The sequence below is a fragment of the Stylophora pistillata genome, chromosome 2 (genome assembly GCF_964205215.1).
Source record: "Stylophora pistillata chromosome 2, jaStyPist1.2, whole genome shotgun sequence".
NCBI lineage: Eukaryota > Metazoa > Cnidaria > Anthozoa > Scleractinia > Pocilloporidae > Stylophora > Stylophora pistillata.
The window spans coordinates 33,877,668-33,895,779 of record NC_142520.1 but is presented as its reverse complement, the minus strand read 5'-3'; the positions used below and the strand labels follow the sequence as shown (position 1 = coordinate 33,895,779).

The 18,112-nt window shown below is 41.1% G+C and overlaps 1 protein-coding gene and 1 pseudogene across 2 annotated transcripts in view; both read left to right on the top strand.

The window, feature by feature from the left end:
* LOC148739200 (uncharacterized) overlaps nucleotides 1-18,112 on the top strand; it is a 50,846-nt gene that overhangs the window by 4,840 nt on the left and 27,894 nt on the right. The window contains exons 3-6 of the mRNA XM_088747233.1: nucleotides 9-80; nucleotides 6,228-6,299; nucleotides 13,218-13,289; nucleotides 15,294-15,365. Of these exons, the coding sequence (XP_088603359.1) occupies nucleotides 13-80; nucleotides 6,228-6,299; nucleotides 13,218-13,289; nucleotides 15,294-15,365 (284 nt within the window). The 5' untranslated portion in view covers nucleotides 9-12. The remainder of the gene's footprint in view (nucleotides 1-8; nucleotides 81-6,227; nucleotides 6,300-13,217; nucleotides 13,290-15,293; nucleotides 15,366-18,112) is intronic.
* LOC148739201 (uncharacterized) lies at nucleotides 889-4,235 on the top strand (annotated as a pseudogene). Its single transcript, XR_015996337.1, has 3 exons — nucleotides 889-948; nucleotides 1,565-2,446; nucleotides 4,125-4,235. The product of XR_015996337.1 is annotated as an uncharacterized LOC148739201 (transcript).

The following is an 18,112-nucleotide window of genomic DNA, read 5'->3' as shown; positions in this document are numbered from 1 at the left end:
TTTGGTAGGCAGATGAACAGCAATCAGTTGGAGAAATTACCACCAGGCATTTTCAGTAACAATATAAAGCTAGACTGGCTGTAAGTTTGGAGCCTTTCTTACTCAGATAGGGAACACTCCTTACGTATTTGGTATTTAATAAAGTACTAGCACATCATGGCGACTATTCCTCAACTCCAAACAAAAGCAGTTAGGAGAGATAATTGTTCTGGTTTCTAAAAATCGAGGAGGAGGCAGGGGTGGAGAGAGTTGAGGGGTACGTGAGATGCACCCTTTTGAACATTCTCCCCACCCTACCCCTACCCTGAGCTACATCCTTATCATTACTTGTGGTTTAACACCAAATGCCATTCCCTGTCTATATATCTTTAACCTCTTTCTAAGATTTTAACTTTCGTCTGTAACTGCCAGGTTTTCTCAGAAAAGCAGACGTTTAAGTGCTCAGGTTGCACATCTCAATAAAGCTGCATTAATACCTAAACTCAGAAAATATAGCAAATGCATTGATTAAGGGTCGCTGCACGCTGCATACATTATAAAAGAGAACTTGTGCAGGACGCTTGTGAAAGAAATCACAAAACTGCGAAAATTACGAGAACTTGCGAAGCTACTTCAAATGCTTTTTTCCAAAAAACAAGAAAAAAAGCAATTTATGTTCTACCTACGTTTTAAAATGGTTAAAAAAGCCCTTTTACTCCGAAGTTTGGGGTTAGGTTCTTAACTTACCAATTAATACTACGCAGCAACTTTATCGAACAATTGCTAAGCTGTCGCAGATGCTCTTCGATAAAATAAGTGATCATGTTTTACAGTCAATTCTCGGAGGCTAAGAAAATTACACTTAAAAATCCAAATAAGGGCAAATCTAATATCGATATTCCTTACACAATGGTGTCGAGAAAAAAAACCACAAAACAGATGTTACAGCGTTTCAGCAATCAGGAACCGGTAGAACATAATATTAAATAATAAAAAAGAATTAGTGAAAACTGACAATATGACAGATATAAGTTCTAACTCAGTGGCCGCATGGTACCGTTCGAAACTTAAATTTCTCGTATGGGAACCTACCCTAGGCTGTGCGTCGACTTATTATTATCATGCCAATTATTCAAATTTATGTAAAGAAATACAGACTTTTCGAGCCTGACTATAGCTAAAGTCTGACAACAAATCTTCAGTACTAAACAGCTGTATGAAATCTTTAACAAAACAATTGAGACATTCTGTATTGTTAGTTCAATATTTTTCTTTTCCCAGCTCTTTTGGTAATTACCTTATGATGCGGTCTACACTTTGTCAGTTTTTATCGTAAAGACTTCAGTATTACATCAATTAGGATGAATGTTAAAGTAGTCAATTGCATCTGGTGCTTTAAATGATAAACCCTAAAAATCGGTGTGCCCCACGTTACTTCTTGTTATATTATTGCAGACTCCAATATGGAAAAATAAAAAAAAAGCATCTGTTCTTTGACACTATAAGTCTGTTTCCAGGCATTTATTGTGAATCCTGACCGTGTTTTATATACAATATAATTAACACCACCTTTCATAACCACAAGGCCAACGGGGAGCCCGCTGCGAGGAAGAAGAAAGATACCAAAACTATAGGCTTCGAGGAAGCTGTGACAAAGCTGAGTGATTCAGCTGGGGCTCAGCAAACGCCTTCTCATGAAGAAACAATTTCAAGTGCTTAGTAGCTTAAAGCGAGAGCTAAAGAAAGAGGACACGGTCCAATTATTCATGCAGAGCTGGCCAATGTGGTTAATGTCATGGTCAAAGAGCGCCTGCCTGAAGAGAAACTTCAGGAAAAAATTGAATATGTATCACAAACCAGAAAACTGTGAATCACTGACAAAAGTCCGAGTAAATCAATCAATACGGGGTCATGTAACTCCAGTAGTTCGATCCCAAGATGTTAGACCGCAAGAGGTCCAGACATCGCTCTTCAAAGGAATGTGTACGTTGACTACTATGATCAACACACCTCTAGATCATGTACCATTGCTTCAAAAGGGAAACGACCTTTTACAACAGTCAAGAGATGCGCTAGCCTTGTTTGCTAATGCAAATAGTGAAGTAAACCAAAGACGAAGAGAATTGCTTAAACCTGATCTACTTGACGAATAAAAACACCTTTGCTCTTCCTCGCTGGAAATCACCGACCAATTATTTGGTGATGATCTCCCTAAACAAGAAAAAGAGTTGACCGAGGTCAACCGCGTGGGTAAGAAAGTTTCTACGCACAATAGCAGATCAACGGCCAAGCCTGATTATCACAGGCACAACGTTTATGTTCGTGGCCGTGGACGCCCGGGGCACCGGTATTACAGGAAGCATTCTTTAGGCTCGTTGAAAAACGAACGCAAACATCCTCAGACCTTAAAGAAGAAGTAGGAGGGGACGTGAAAATGACTCAGATTCCTAATAACGTTGATCTTGAGGTAAGAAATATGTCATAGCAATCTGTTGACATTATAGATGGCCGCCTGAAACAATTTGCCTCTCAGTGGCAATGCATAAACTCAGATCTTTTAAAACTTAATAGTGTGAAACATTATAAAATTGAGTTTGAGAATGGAGAGCCACAACAGTGTATGCCACCAAAAGAAATAAAATTTACACAACTAGAGCAGGTCATTGACATAGAAATTGACAAACTGTTGATGAAAGGTGTTGTTTCAGAAACCTAACACTGTACTTGTGAATACATCTCTGCTATATTTGTACGCCCCAAGAAAGATGGCGGTCATAGATTAATTCTTAATTTGAAGAATTTGAACGAGCATGTGGAGTATCAGCATTTTAAGATGGATACACTCCAATCAGCAATCGGCCTTATGACTCCCAACTGTTATATGGCCTCAGTAGATTTGCGCGATGCATACTATTCAGTACCCATTCACACTGAAGATCAAAAATATCTGAGGTTTTGCTGGAGAGGTAGATTGTTTCAGTTCACCTGCCTCCCAAATGGGCTCGCTTGCGCACCCAGACTCTTAACAAAATTCTTAAGCCATTGTATGCTATGCTGCGCCAGAAGGGTCACTTGAATGTTGGCTATATTGAAGACTCCTATTTACAAGGGGAGAACATAGAAGACTGCCAAGCCAATATTAGTGATACTTGTGATTTATTCTCAAAATTGGGTTTTTTAAATTACACCCGCCAAACTCAGTCCTAAAGCCAGTGCAAGTGCTTATCTTTCTGGCATTTGTTTTGGACTCAGTTAATTTGACTGTGTCCCTAACACAGGAAAAAATCCAGCTTATTCAGGAAAATTGTAAGAAAATGATGGAACTCACTGAGCTACCAATTCAGGAACTGGCAAGCTTTATAGGACTGCTAGTATCAAGTTTCCCTGGGGTTCTGCATGGACCACTGTTTTATAGACACCCTGAGATGGACAAAACTACTGCTTTAAGACAGAATAAAGGCAAATAAAAAGCTCATATGAAATTATCACATGAAAGGGTTTCAGAGTTAAAGTGGTGGTATGATAACATACCAACTGTTAACTACCCCATATTATCAACTAACTCAAAGGTTGATCTAATCATGTATACTGATGCGTCATCTAATATAAAGGATGGGGACAGTCAAAGATGCTGAGCAAACAGGGGGAAGGTGGTCAGATGAAGAGGCAAAATACCACATCAATTGATTAGAGCTGATGGCTGCATTTTTTGGACTTAGGCATTTTGCAAAAATGAGCAAGGCATCGATGTCCAGATCTAGTCGGATAACTCTACAACTGTGAACTATAATAATGCTATAGGGGGAACACATTCCAGAGAATGTAATGCTATTTTAAAAGGTATTTGACTGTGGTGCATAGATAAACAAATATGGTTAATAGCTGCCTATATTCCAGGGTTAAAAAATAACGAGGCTAACCGAGAATCGCGTGTTTTCTCTGACAACAAGGATTGGATGATAAGAATTGACATATTCCAGAAGATTACAGAAATCTGGGGGAACACTCCATAGATCTCTTTGCATCCAGATTAAATGATCAGGTCTCATGTTATGTATTTTGGAAACCTGATCCAGGGGCAGCTTTTATTGGTGCTTGCTCTATCACATGGGGTAAACAGTTTTTCTATGCTTTTCCCCTTTCAGTTTAATTGCCAGGTGTCTACAGAAGATACGGATGGGCTCTGCAGAAGGCTTAATGATATTCCCAATATGGCCAACCCAAAGTTGGTACCCCAAACTTCTTCACATGTTGGTGGATATTCCAAGAGTACTACCGTCACAGAGGACTGCCCTACAAATGCCGGGGATGAAACAAGAAGTTCACCCCTTAATCAGGAAAATGACTCTGATTGTTTGCAGATTGTCCGGCAGTCCTATGAGACACAGGATTTTCTGGAGTTACAGTCTTGCAGGAAAGGAACCACTAAGCAGTACTTCTCGTACATCGAAAGATGGACAGCATATTTTCATCAAAAACAGATTGATCCAGTTTCTGCCACTGTTCCCCAGGCACTAGAATTTTTAGTGGAGGTATTTGAGACGGGAGTTGGTTACAGTGGCATTGACACTGCGAGGTCCGCTCTATCCAGTGTCTTAAAACCTGTCCATGCGATAACATTTGGAGCACAAGAGAGTGTAAAAAGTTCTTAAAAGGAGGTTATGAAGCACCACCCTAAAACTCAAGATGCAGTGCAACGTTAATTGAAGCTCCCCTAAAGGGGCTTTTCAGCCTCAATGTAGTAAGGTTGAGATATTCAAGATATACTATGACATGGGATGTGAACAAGGTCATAAACTATCTTAAGTCAATCTCTACTATACAGTGCTCTCTTAAAGATCTGACATTAAAACTGGTCACCCAAATGTCACTGGTGTCAGCTCAACGGGAGCAAACGATTCACTACTTGTCTCTGGAGAACATGATTGTTTATGAAACTTCTGTGACTTTTATCATTTCTAAACCTTTAAAGCAATCTAAGCCAGTGTCTAAGCCCACTGTTGTTGAGTTTGTAGCGTACACGGGTAACCCCAACATTTGTGTTTTTACTACTTTGAAGGCTTATCTTGACCGCACCTCTGCCTTACGTGGAGGTGCACACCAATTGTTCGCTAGTTATTCCAAGCCATTGGAATAACTAACAATGGTGTCTCACGAGACACCATCAGTAGATGGGTCAAAACAGTTATTGAAAAATCTGGGATTGATGTAAACCTTTTTAAGCAACTAAGCACTAGGGCTGCTGCAACCTCTAGGGAATTTTTGAAATCTGTCCTATTAGAGCATATCCTATCAGTTGCAGGGTGGAGCTCATCTGACACATTTGCCAAGTTTTATAAGAAGCCTGTTATCAACACAGTTTTTCTAATGTTTTATTACAAGTTTGAAGGTACCAAACTGCTTTGGCCATTAATCATGTTTTTTGGTGTTTACTATTTTATTCATGTGTGCATTGTGCTTTGAAGTCTCACATGGGCCCTCAGTGCGGTGAGGATATAGAATTTAAAAATTAAACAAGACCTACCTGTAAGTTGAAGTTTGGTTGCAATTCTATCCGTCACCAAGCACTGAAGGATTACGTACCCTCCCAAATTAGGCCCTCCCACTTTTTGGACAGGGCTTTTCTTCACTGCACACATAGTAAGTGCTTTAAAAACTGAGTTCGCACAGGCGCAACGCAATCTCACGTAATCCTTCAGTGCTTGGTGACGGTTAGAATTACAATCAAACTTCAACTTACAGGTAAGTCTCGTTTAATTTTTAAAATTTCCCTTCTCATCATTGGAAATTTGTTCTTCAGAAAACAAATATGCAAATGCATGTGTTATACAACCCCTAAAGTGATGTATCAAATCTTGGACAAAATCATATTGTTTTAAACTCTTTGCATTGGATATTTAAAAATTTCCCCACTATATTTATGAGCATAGAGATCGAAATATCTGAGAGGTATTCATCAGCCACAGAAACTACAAGTTTTTTATGATAGATTATCTCCTTCAAAATTTGGCATCCTGGGTTTTGAATTCAGTTGCATTTACATGTAGGACTTTGAATGATAAACCCTGAGACTCCTTTTGTCCCACATTATGGCTTGTTACCTTGTTGTAGACTTCGATACAAAGAAATTGAAAATACGCCTTCTGCTAGAGGACATTATAAGTCTGTTTGCTGGCATTTATTGTGAATCCTGACCTTGTTGTAGTGATACAATATGACTAACACCGCCTTTTGTGATTTCTTCGTAGGCGGTTGGACAACAACCAGTTGAAGGATATACCACAAGAACTTTTTAGTAGCAACACCTTGCTGTGGGACATGTAAGTTTGGACAGTGCCTTGTTTATGCAAATGACAGCTTTAATCTAAATTCACCGAGCAGAGCAGTGATGTGTTATCTCCAATTGATGATAATGTTCTCTTTTTTTAAACATGGAGGTTATTTCTAAGGCTGATGCAAAGTGCCATTGGACCTACTCTCCCCTTTGTCTTGACCTCTGTAAAACACTACATGCCACACCTCATCTACTTGTTCTTAAATGTTAACTTTCCTTCGTTAGTTGACGATCTTTAGAAATGTTTTCTGCGGAAAATAATTATTCAAATGCATTTGCTATAGATCTTCATAATGATGCATCAACTCTTAAACAAGATCATAATCTTTGAAGTTTTCTACATTGGACATGTAAACATTTCCCCGCTGTATTTATTAGCAAAGGGAATATCTGAGAGACAATCATCTGGCCAATTACACTACAAGTTTTCTATGACAAATTTTCACCTTCAAAATTTTGCATGTTTGATTTCGAATAAATAGATAAAGAAAGAAAGGATGAGATAAGGAAAACAAATCAAAAACTGTAATAAACCGTAGAAATGAGTACGACTTTTATCGACAGATTGGACAATAGAAACGACACTATTTTCTGTTGACACCTTTCAGAATGATGCTGATGTACAATGAAACATAGGTAGTAAAATATCCACACTTATTTAATCACTTTTACCAGAGTGTGGTGAGGGTCGCACAATAAAACGAGGCTCCAAATTAAGCGTGCCCAATATCCCACCCATCCCACCCCAGGGGAGGACATCCATCACACCGTAATCTCGTGTGTGGGAAATTAACGTCTCCTATCCCAACTCTGCAGGAGACGGGACCTCCATTTATTCGTCCCTATCCGAGAAGACTAGAATATCTAATCATTTCTTGATGTTATAGAAAGGTAGCAAATTCTTCTCAATGATTTTAAGACCCTGAGTGTTGGTCCGGCCGGGGCTCGAACCCTCGACCTCCCGCACAACAGTCCAGCGCTCTATCCATTGAGCTAATTGGGAGGCGGTCTAAACATGGTATATCATGTTAATACCGTTATACCGCGTGGAATGATTTGTTTCTGGTTAAAATGTAACTCTCGAAAATCATCATGGTGAGAGTTTTGGAATTTTGAAATTTGAATTTTTAAGAAGTTGAGGGAAGAAAAAATTGTTTGGCTCGTGCTACAAGATTGCAAAAACTTGTTTTTTTAATTCCAATGCATAAGTAGCCAATAGAGATTCTTGTGTGGCTTTGATGACTGTAGACTCGAAAGAGCTTATGTTTTAAAAAGATGAGTGAGGTTGAAAAGTCGCTGAGGGAGTCTCATGATTGGTTGGAGAGATAATTGCGCTGACAGGCAGGCGCAATTCAACAAATAGCCACATGTGTCCACAGCTTTTTTTAACTCGATTGACAGTGGAATAAGACGGACCTGCGGAGTGGCTATTGTAACACAAGGCAATAAACCAAAGTATTTAGCAGAACACAACTCTATTTTTCATGGCAGGCGAACACATGTCCTTCCGACGTGCGCACTACACTCTAGGTACGCAATGCGTATATGCAATATCCTCCCTTTCCTATGAAAAAATGAGTGTATTACAGGAAACAGCGGCAGTAGTAATAAACGAAACCAGGCTCACTATAGAACTTAGAAACGTCTTAGCTCAAAAGAGGTCATTAAAAAATTGGGAACGCGCCGTTTTCGGAAAGGCCTGCCAACATGCTCCGCGTTCCCTGATGTAACATTCGGATGACTGGGGACGCTCCCTCCCCAGGTAGGTCTTCTAACGAGTTCGGTGCTCCTCGTCGAGGGAATAACTTTCTTGATCACGGATAAGTTCCTAAACAATCGTGCCTGTCCTCTCGCAAGTTCGACGCTGACTCCCTTTTTTCTGACCGCGGTAAAGGGTCTAGGGTAATATCTTGTGGTTAGCTTGTTTTGACGTTTCTGAAGCAACAGCACATGATCTCCCTGGCGAATGTCTGAAGGAGTCGCCTTGTAACGTCTGTCTATGTATGCCTTTGCCTTTGACTTTCTCAAGTTGTCATCGTAGTATGCGATTTTAACAAGCTTTGAAGGGCGAGGGAGATCCAGTCAGGGAATCTTGGTGCTGATGTGACGATTCATCATCAAGGGTGCGGGCGAGACCCCAGTGGAGGAATGGGGAGTATTTGGATAATTCATTAAGAACACAGACAGTTCCGAGCGCCAGTTCTTTCCTTTCACAGTAGCAATTCGAATAGTCTTCTCCAGGGGTTTGTTGTATCGCTCTACTTGGGCGTTAGTGGCTGGCCAAAGGGGCGCAATTTTGCGATGCTTGATACCAAACTGTTTACATCATGCTGTAAACTCTTCTGACCCGAAAGGGACATTGTCAGATATAATGACTTCGGGAATACCATGTGTTGCAAACATTTGATTAAGGTGCGTAATGGCTGTGGCCGCAGAATTGAGCGTATAACATGGACCTCTGGATACTTTGATATTTCATTAACCGCAGCAAAAAGATACTCTCCTGATAGGAATGGGCCACAGTAGTCAATGCGGACTGTGCCCCACACTTGTTTTGGTGTGTATGTCATTCTGAGGGGCTGTGAGGGAGAAGTTGGGCCGACGATTTGGCAACTAAGGCATTCGCGTACATATCTCTCTACTTGAATATCAATGCCAGGCTCTCAGACTCGTTGTCTGAGATACTGTTTAACTTCAGTGATGCCTTGGTGTCCCTCGTGTGCTAACTGAAGAATGCGTGGGCGTAGTGCGTCTGGAAGTACAATACGGCTGTTCCATAAAATTATGCCGCGTTTCTGGCAAAGTTCTTCCTTTAGATCAGCAAAATGCGCTGGTGCAGCTGACCAGCTCCCAGTGTCCAGGCACTCCTTGATGGTTTTGAAAGTGGGGTCAGATTCGGAAGCGAGAAGAAGCTCCTGAAGAGTGATGGAAGAAGGAAGGGAGTCAATCACAATGGAGTTAACATAGTCCTCAACAGGATCTCTAGGTGTATTGGTAGGGACAGGTTGACGTGACAGGAAGTCGACAGCATTTTGGATACCAGGTGGGTAAACAATGTGTGGGCTCTAGTTTTGAAGCCATAATAACCAACGTTCGATTCTCGGTGAAGGGTTCCCACAGCCGTTGAGGAGAACTTCCAGGGATCTGTGATCTCCCACTAAGTCAAACTGGCTGCCGTGGATGTAAAAATGAAACTTCTCACAGCCCATACTCCTGATAAGGCTTCTCTTTCAGTTTGGCTGTAGCGCTGTTCGACGGGTGATAGACTGCGGCTTGCATACGCAACGGGCCGGATAGAACCATCGGGTTGCTTCTGAGTCAAGACGCCACTGATCCCAATCTGGCAAGCATCATGGCGTACTTGGTGGGGAGGGAGGGGTCAAAATGGGCCAGAACCGTGTCACTAGATATGAAGTCATACAGCTTGTTAAAGGCTTCAGATTGCTATGGTCCCCATGACCACGGACAATCTTTGTGTGTGATCCTTCGTAGTGGCTCTGTCATAGCAGCTAGGTTTGGAAGGAAACGGTGGACGGTATTTACCAATCCCAGAAAGCTTCTTGCTTCCGTGGCTGTGCTTGGCGGCTGCATGTGCTGATTGCGTGTATTCGATCGGGGGACACAACTTGTGCTGAGATGTAGAATCCATAATAGTCCAGTTCCGGGACGCCAAATAGATACTTAATTGGGTTGTCTTTGAGGTTTTTCTCTTGGAGACGTAGCAACACATTTTCTAGGAATCTGTCATGCTCTTCCCTAGTGGTACCATGGACGAAAATGTCGTCTGCAATGTTCCTTACATTGTGGCATCCCTCGAGGACTTGCCCAATTATGTGTTGGCATATTTCATAGCCTACTGATGCTCCATATGGCAGACTCTTGTAACGGCGGAGGCCAACTTGTGTTTTGAATATTGTCAGGTGACGAGACAATTCAGCAAGTTCCATTTGGTGATAGCGAAACTTAGGATCAATTTGGAAAAGAACTTGGAGCCGTTTAGGGCTTGGAAAATTTCTTCGGATGTGGGGTATGGGTGGTATGTACGGCAGAGAGCTTCGTTGGGCTTGCACATGTTTAAATACAGTCGTATGTCACCATTCGACTTGTCGACAATGACAAGCGGTGACACCCATAATGTCGGGCCCGTAACTTGTTCTTTGATATCTTGATCTTCAAGCTGTTTCAGCTTGGCTTCCACCTTGGCACGGCAGTGTAAGGGTGTAGGACGAGAATTTTGTACCCCCGGTTGTACAGTTGAGTCAATGTTGAGCTCAAGTTGGTAAGTTTTTAGTTTCCCGATTTTGCCACTGAACACTGCTGGGAACTTCTGTAAAAGGTACTGGTTTTCACCGTGGGCAGATGAATGTTCAGAATTTGTAAAGGCTGCGACATGCAACATTCCTAACCGGGTTGAGGTTTCGCGACTCAGGAGACAGCCAGCATTCCGTGCTTTGAGTACCAGGAACTTTGTCAGGTCCATCTGCCCTGAAGGTGTATTGATCATTCCGAAAAAAAACCCAGCGAGGGGGTTCGGGGCAGGGTTGTCTTCTCCATGTTCCACATTGATTGGTTTTAAAGGCACTGTTTTTGCGGCACTGATCGCCTCATATGTTGCATAGTCAATGGTGTTCACTGTTGCACCAGAATCAATACAAACTTGAACTAGGGTACCTTCAATGGTAACTGTGATGTCTGCTTTTGTTCGGTTGGGGTTGAGATGGAATGCCTCATGACATTCATCCTCATCTGAAGAATTACAAGCTTATCGGACCTTGGGTATCTCTGCCTGTTTGCCATTTGGGTGACCTGGATTTACGGTTCTTTTCATACAAACGCGTCTAAAATGGTGTAGGATTCCGCACTGAGAACATGTCTTTCGAAAAGCAGGGCATCTGGGAGTTCGCGGCTGGTGGTCGCGCTGGTTAACGCAATGTGTACATTTTTGCCGCTTCTCCGAAGTAAAACTCACTTGCTCTTGTTCGCTGATGGTTGGAATTGTTAGTTGGTGAGCGTTTTCTGAGCGTTCCTGGCACGAAGTATTCTCAATGTTCGCCGCCTGAAAGTTGGTCGATTCCATGGAGCGAGAAATATCCAACAACGAACTGAGAGAAGCAGTGGATTTTAAGCAAAGGAGGCGTCGACGAAGCGTGTTTGAATGACAATGTTCAATTAACTGGTCTTTAATAGCCTCATCGAGCCAGTATTTATCAAAATCATGTCTTACAGTCCAGCGCTCTATCCATTGAGCTAACCGCCTCCCGGTTAGCTCAATGGATAGAGCGCTGGACTGTAGTGCGGGAGGTCGAGTGTTCGAGCCCCGGCCGGACCAACACTCAAGGTTTTAAAATAATTGAGAAGAATTTGTTACCTTTCCATAACATCAAGAAATGGTTAGATATTCTAGTATTCTCGGATAGGGACGAGTAAATGGAGGTCCCGTCTCCTGCAGGGTTGGGGCAGGAGACGTTAATTTCCCACACACGAGATTACTGTGTGATGGATGTCCTCCCCTGGGGTGGGATAGGTGGGTTAGGACAGCAGGTCCACATCAGCTGTTACAGCTGCCAAATTAATCAACCTGCTAAAACAAATAAAATGAACAGTGCTTGCCCACGGCGTAGTTGTGTGACGTATTGAGTAATCGATTCGTTTGGCACTTCATGAGCCTGGCGAAAGGTGTGTCTTTCGAACTGTAAGCTCTTCTAAGGAGAGAAATGCGTGTTCAGCGCAATAAGCGCCTCCGTGTTAGTGGTCCCATTGTCTAAGAAGGTAGCGAAGATGTCTTGAACAGCCGGCCCGGCAAGGTGAAGTAGCAAAGCTCGTTTGCGATTGTCAACAGTAACTCCACGGGCATCGAAGTAAAATTGTAGTCGTGTTTTCTATCTGTCCCGGCGGGAATTCACACTACCGGTCTGTTCGAAGGGATCGAACGGTATAAATGTGATCTCAGCCATCTTCGTCACCAAAATATCGTAACACAAGGCAATAATCCAAAGCATATAGCAGAACACAACTCTATTCATCATGGCGGGCGAACACATATCCTTCCGACCTTCGCGCTACACTCTAGGTACATAATACGTATATACAATAGTGACTTTGCCTCATTTCATGAAAAAACGACTTATCACGCGTGAAATAGAAATAAAACAGATACAAAACGTCCTAAATTACAGTGGCCCTGATAATAATTGGACAAAAGAAATAATTTTAGGGAATGGAAAAGGTTCGATTTACATTTTATTTTAACAATTCAGTTACGTCTTATTCAACAAAATTTCTCTTTGTTCCGTTTTGGACAATTCCGTGTATAAATAGTCTAACTTATCCACCCCTTGAGAGATCAGAACCACAAAGTGTTTGCCTTAGACAACCTTCCACGAATTCATTAAAGCAGAATATAATACATACTGTTTTTCCTGTGTATGCCTTGCGATATAGGCCTGGACGTAAGATGCGAATGTGCGCATGCGCAAATGAGTAGCTTTTCTATAATCTTGAACAAACTATAAAGACATTTTATGTGATTACTCAACCTTTTACTGCTCGAACCCTTCCTTGTTAATTTACCAACCCCTTACCCTCTAGTCAGTGTCGCCTGGCTTATTACGAGGACTACAGTGCACGACAGGGTGTAAAGTCAAGCCTTACTATGATACCAAGAGACTATAATTTTAACATAATGGGCAATTAGAAGGGGGTAGGGTCCGGGTGTGCCTCAATAACTTTTTTCCCAGATTATAGCTTGTTATCCTCTCCGGGGCCAATTAAGATGCCAACGTGTATATTTAGGCCCTAATATCAGGACAGGGGAAAAAAATACAATGTTTTGGAGCATACCTATTCTATGACCTTTGTTGTCGAATACCATGTTGTTGACACTATATTTACTTATTTTTGGTAGTGGATTAAACAACAACCAGTTGGAGAGATTACCATCAGGCATTTTCAGTAACAATACCCAGCTGGAATTGCTGTAAGCTGGGAGCCTTTCTTATTTGCATAAGGAATACGTCTGATGCATTTCGCATGCGGGAGAATACCAGCAGATCAGGGCAACAATTCTTCATCTCCAGACAAAAGCAGTTACAAGAGATAAATGTTCTGTTTTCTAGTAATTAGGGGGGGTGGTGTGGGTGGAGGGAAGTGAGAAATATGTGAGATGTATCCTTTTGAATTTCACCCTCCACCTCTCTCTCTGGGCTACGCCCACCTCCTTACTTCCGGTTTACAACACGTGCCATTCTTTGTTTAGGTATCTCCGCATCTTTCCCACATTTTAACTTTTCTTTTGTTGTTGCCAGTCTTTCTCAGACAAATAGATGTTTCATCGCTCAGGTTGTACGTCTTTATAAAGCCATACCGACACTTAAACTAGGAAAACATATAGCGAATGCATTATTTCAGGGAAAATTTGCTCGCTACACACATCAAACAAAACTTGTAAGGGACGAGGGGTGGAACGCGAAAACCTCTTCTGGTTCGATCGGAATTAACGCAGAGTTTTTTTTTTTAAGCTCTTAAGGCTTTGCCCGTGATGAAGATAGAGTTTCAAAAACGCGAAGAAAAAAGAAACCATCAAGACTCTCATCGATCTATTGTGCTACAAACACTCTTCGATTTGTTTTCCGGCTCTCGAAATAAGCAAGTCATTCTTTATTCTTATTATATCGAAATCTTTTTTGTCATATGATAAATCATTTATGGATCAAGCCTCTTCGGTCATGACGGCTGGATATTAGTCTCGTTCTTTTTTTGCGTATTTATGGACCGAGATTCGCGTTGAAGTAAAACATTTTTCGAAAGTAGTTGAGTCACTTTCGCATTGTTATATTTCTCATTCTTTAGAACTGACGGCATTTCTCGGAATTTGGTCTAAATTTAGATAGAACAAGGAGGAACAAAAGCTAAATCACTGTTTTGTTTTGTGTTATTTTCTAATGTAAAATACTAAAGGCAAGGGTAGCTTGAAGTTTAATCGAATTCTGCAATTGAGAATCTTTTTATTTGCATAAAAAGTGCGGTGGCTTAAAAATAAGCCCATGATTATGTTTCTCTTTAAGAAAACCGCTAAGGTTTGGAGTAATATTAAACAAAGATCTTCGTCCTCAACGGAAAGTTTTGAATTTGGGTACAATCTTTAAGAAAATATTCAAGATAAAAATCAGTTTTTGGGTCCGGTGACATGTCTAGACCATAATTGAGAGAAAAAATATGGATTTTAAGGCGAGACTTCGTTGCATAGTAGACTGTTTATGAACAATTGACATAAGACAAAAAAAATCCCCGCTCGCTTGCTGTGGATTCAAAACATTTCGCAGGGGCACGGGCGAAAAGGTGTAGGGAAAGTGGGACTTAAGCACAATATCTACCAACATGTACAAAAACTATTAAAAGAAATAAGCAACTATCAATAAGATAATTTACGCAAATCAGTAACGCCTTAAGTATATTGTGACGAAATATGTACGTAAAGAATAATGATTCTTCCAATTCTACAAGAAATAAGGTGTCTATGGTAGACAGAGAACAATGATAAACTAAGTTAATTTATTGGGTTCTCTCGTGAGAAGAATACCTCTGGTAATATAAGAGATATTGTTTGAATACATTTTCGGTTGTCAACTTCAAGTCAGCCTCAACCCATATGACCAGGGAAGGGTTTGTTTCAATATGAAGCACGTCCTTTGATCCCGACAATTCTCCTTCAAGTTAGCCTAAGCAACTGCCATCCCCTTCAACTCCCCTACCCTCCATCCTTATCGTCAACAGGGTTGCAAACAAGGTTGTTACTTGTTGTTGTTGTTGTTTTTTGTTTGTTTGTTTCGTTTCGATTCGTTTCGTTTCTTTGTTTGTTTTTTGTTCTGTCCCTTTGTTTGCACACAGGTTTGCCAAGGCTGTTACTTGTTTTTGGTTTTGGGCCTTTTATCATTCTGAAGTTCTAACGTAATCGGTGCTTGAACATATTTTCTTGTGATAGGTACCTTGAGGAAAACCAGTTGAAGAATTTGTCTTCAGGCATTTTTAGAAACAACCCTCGTCTGGTTCTTCTGTAAGTAGGAGATGCTACTTAACAATTGGTTCATACGTCAGCGTGGGTTCATCAATATATGAAGCACGCGCGAAGCTTGGAGAGCACGAAAGATGCGTAAGAGTTGCTCGAGGCGTAGCCTGGAGCAACTCTAGCTTCTTATGTGCTTTCCAAACTTCCCAAGTGCTTCATATCTCGATGAACGCACAGGTGACGTATGAACCAATTGTTTTATAACATTTTCAACGCTGAAGTTTATGTATAAAGAACAGAAATTCCCTCCCCTACGTTTCAATGCGTTGTTTATTTATTTTGTTTCGGAAAAGTATTTCGCCATGCTTCAATGATCTTGTCTCAGATTGGTCAAAAACTGACAGGTGAATTCATGCGTGGAAATGAAGTTAGAGTTGCGAAACGAGATGAAACCGGCGTTGATTGTTTTGTTTTCCCTTTCCCTGGATTCTTTCTCAGGAGTTAAAAAAACTATTCCCAAATAAAAAGTAGGCAGATCTTTATGGCTTGTTCGCTTGTTGCCATGTCTAGTTTAACTTTTTTGCGGAAGTTTTTCCCGTTTTTTGAATGAAAAATGCTGAAGTCACTCGCGAAAAAATTTTTTTTTCGCGAGGCATTTGTTTGCCGACGTCAACAGCGCGCACAATGGAAAATTGAAGCACGCTCGCGCTATTGAATTTGATTGCACAAATTTACAAGCTATGTTATAAAGTATAATGGAAGATACCTCCGAGATAACCAGAAGGACCAACGAATAAATTTACTGAATTAATGTTACTAATGTTGGCTCGGATAAAATTTTGCACTTTTATGGAATTCCAAATTAATTTCAAATACCTCAAAGCATTTACTGTACCGAAATTAAAATTGCATGGACTCAGTGTAATGAACCTTATCAACATAGCTGTACGGACTGTATTGCATGAAGAGTTGAATTTCAGCGCAAATTCTAGACTGCTATTTTTATGCATCAAAAACTGCGCTCATTGAAACAGGACTTTAAGTAAGAGGGTGCAAAGAGACCACGTTGTCTATTATAAAGACGATTTCAGAATTAGTCTCAAATTGGAATCAAAATGAAAGCACTAAGCGGGTTCAAACGAAGGAAGCAGGAGCTGAAAGGCGATATAATATCAATAGTAATGATAATAGTAATAGTACTGCATATTATTACACGACTCGGGCAGTCAGAGGGCTAGTAACTAAAATCAACCAATCAAAATGCTCTATTGCCGGTCAATATTCTCTCAGTATTGGACCGAGCACTGTCTCAGTCGTATAATAAATCTCTTATTAATCAAGCTGGCTCGAGACCGTACTGGAAGAATATCGGCCCTCGGTCTTTTTTGTACGGACCTCGCTGCGCTCGATCCGTACTGTCAAGATCTCGGTCTGATATTCTCTCAGTACGGCCCTCGCGCTTGGTTAATAAGTTATATGTACTGCTGCTGATGATAATTGTAATAATGATGACTATTATAATAATAGTAGTAACGACAATGATAATAAAAAGAAATTAATAGGTGAAATAAAACAAAATAAATACCCAAACTCCCCACGCATTGGTAGATTCTTTTCACAATCATTATAAGTATCCAGAATTCCGAATAGAGATTTAAGTTACGAATGATACAAATGATATTGCATATTAATTATGAGGGTCGGTTGCGGCCTTTGGGGCTCCGTTATTTTCGTTAGTTTTCTTCTCTCTCGTTTGTTTGGTGACGACGCCTGCCAGTCATCAAGTCTAAATGGTCAATGGACATCCTTGCGTGATAAACCGTTGGAAAACATCGCTAACATCGTTGGAAAACATCGTTCTACTACATTTGCGATCTGGACCTCTTCGAATTCATTTCGTGAACATTGGGATGCTTTTCCTGCACACAATGGCGTGGATTCCTCAAGTGATTGGCCATTGTCGTTCTGTCTTATTTGGAATGTGAAGACCTTTTGTTTTGTAGTCACTGTTGTTTTTCGCCAGTTACCATCCAATGCTCTTGGATGCTTGGTGTTAACGAGAAGAACGAAGCGCTGCAAACGCCCGTGCTCATATCATTCTAATTCCTCGGCAACATTCCATTGATTATTAGTTGGAGATCTTGTATTCAAATTGAATCCTGGCCCTACGGTAACCAGCGAACCATTACCAAATTCTCACTCACGTCTCTCGGGACCATTTGTGCCATCACACAACCCGTCCAACCTCGTTACGGTCAACAGAGTTCCTTTTAGCAGAAATGAAAATCAGGTGTTGTCTCTGTGTTTACCGAATTCACGCTCGGTTAGAAACAAAACTGCCGTAATCTTTGATTATGTGTGGGATTGCAAAGCGGATTTGGTTGCTATCACAGAGACATGGCTTGGCGATCATGACGCTGCTGTTCGAGCTGAGCTTTGTCCTTATGGATACAGGTTATTGGACCAAGGCCGCGAAGGGTGTCGGGGCGGTAGAACAGCTCCCATTTTTCGTGAATCGCTGGCTATAAAGAAAGTTGATGTTGGAGCAAAAGTGTCATTCGAGTTCTCAGAGTGGTCAGTGCAAAGTGTTTCTCATGATTTTCGGGTGGTTATTTTATACCGACCGCAAGCCGATTCTGACGTACACAAAATTCCTATGTGTACATTTTTCAGCGAATTCAGTGACTACTTGGAAACCGTCGTCTTATGCAGGGAACAGTTGTTGATCGCTGGTGACTTTAACATACATGTGGATGTACCTGAGGACTGTGACTCGATTAAACTACTAGATCTGC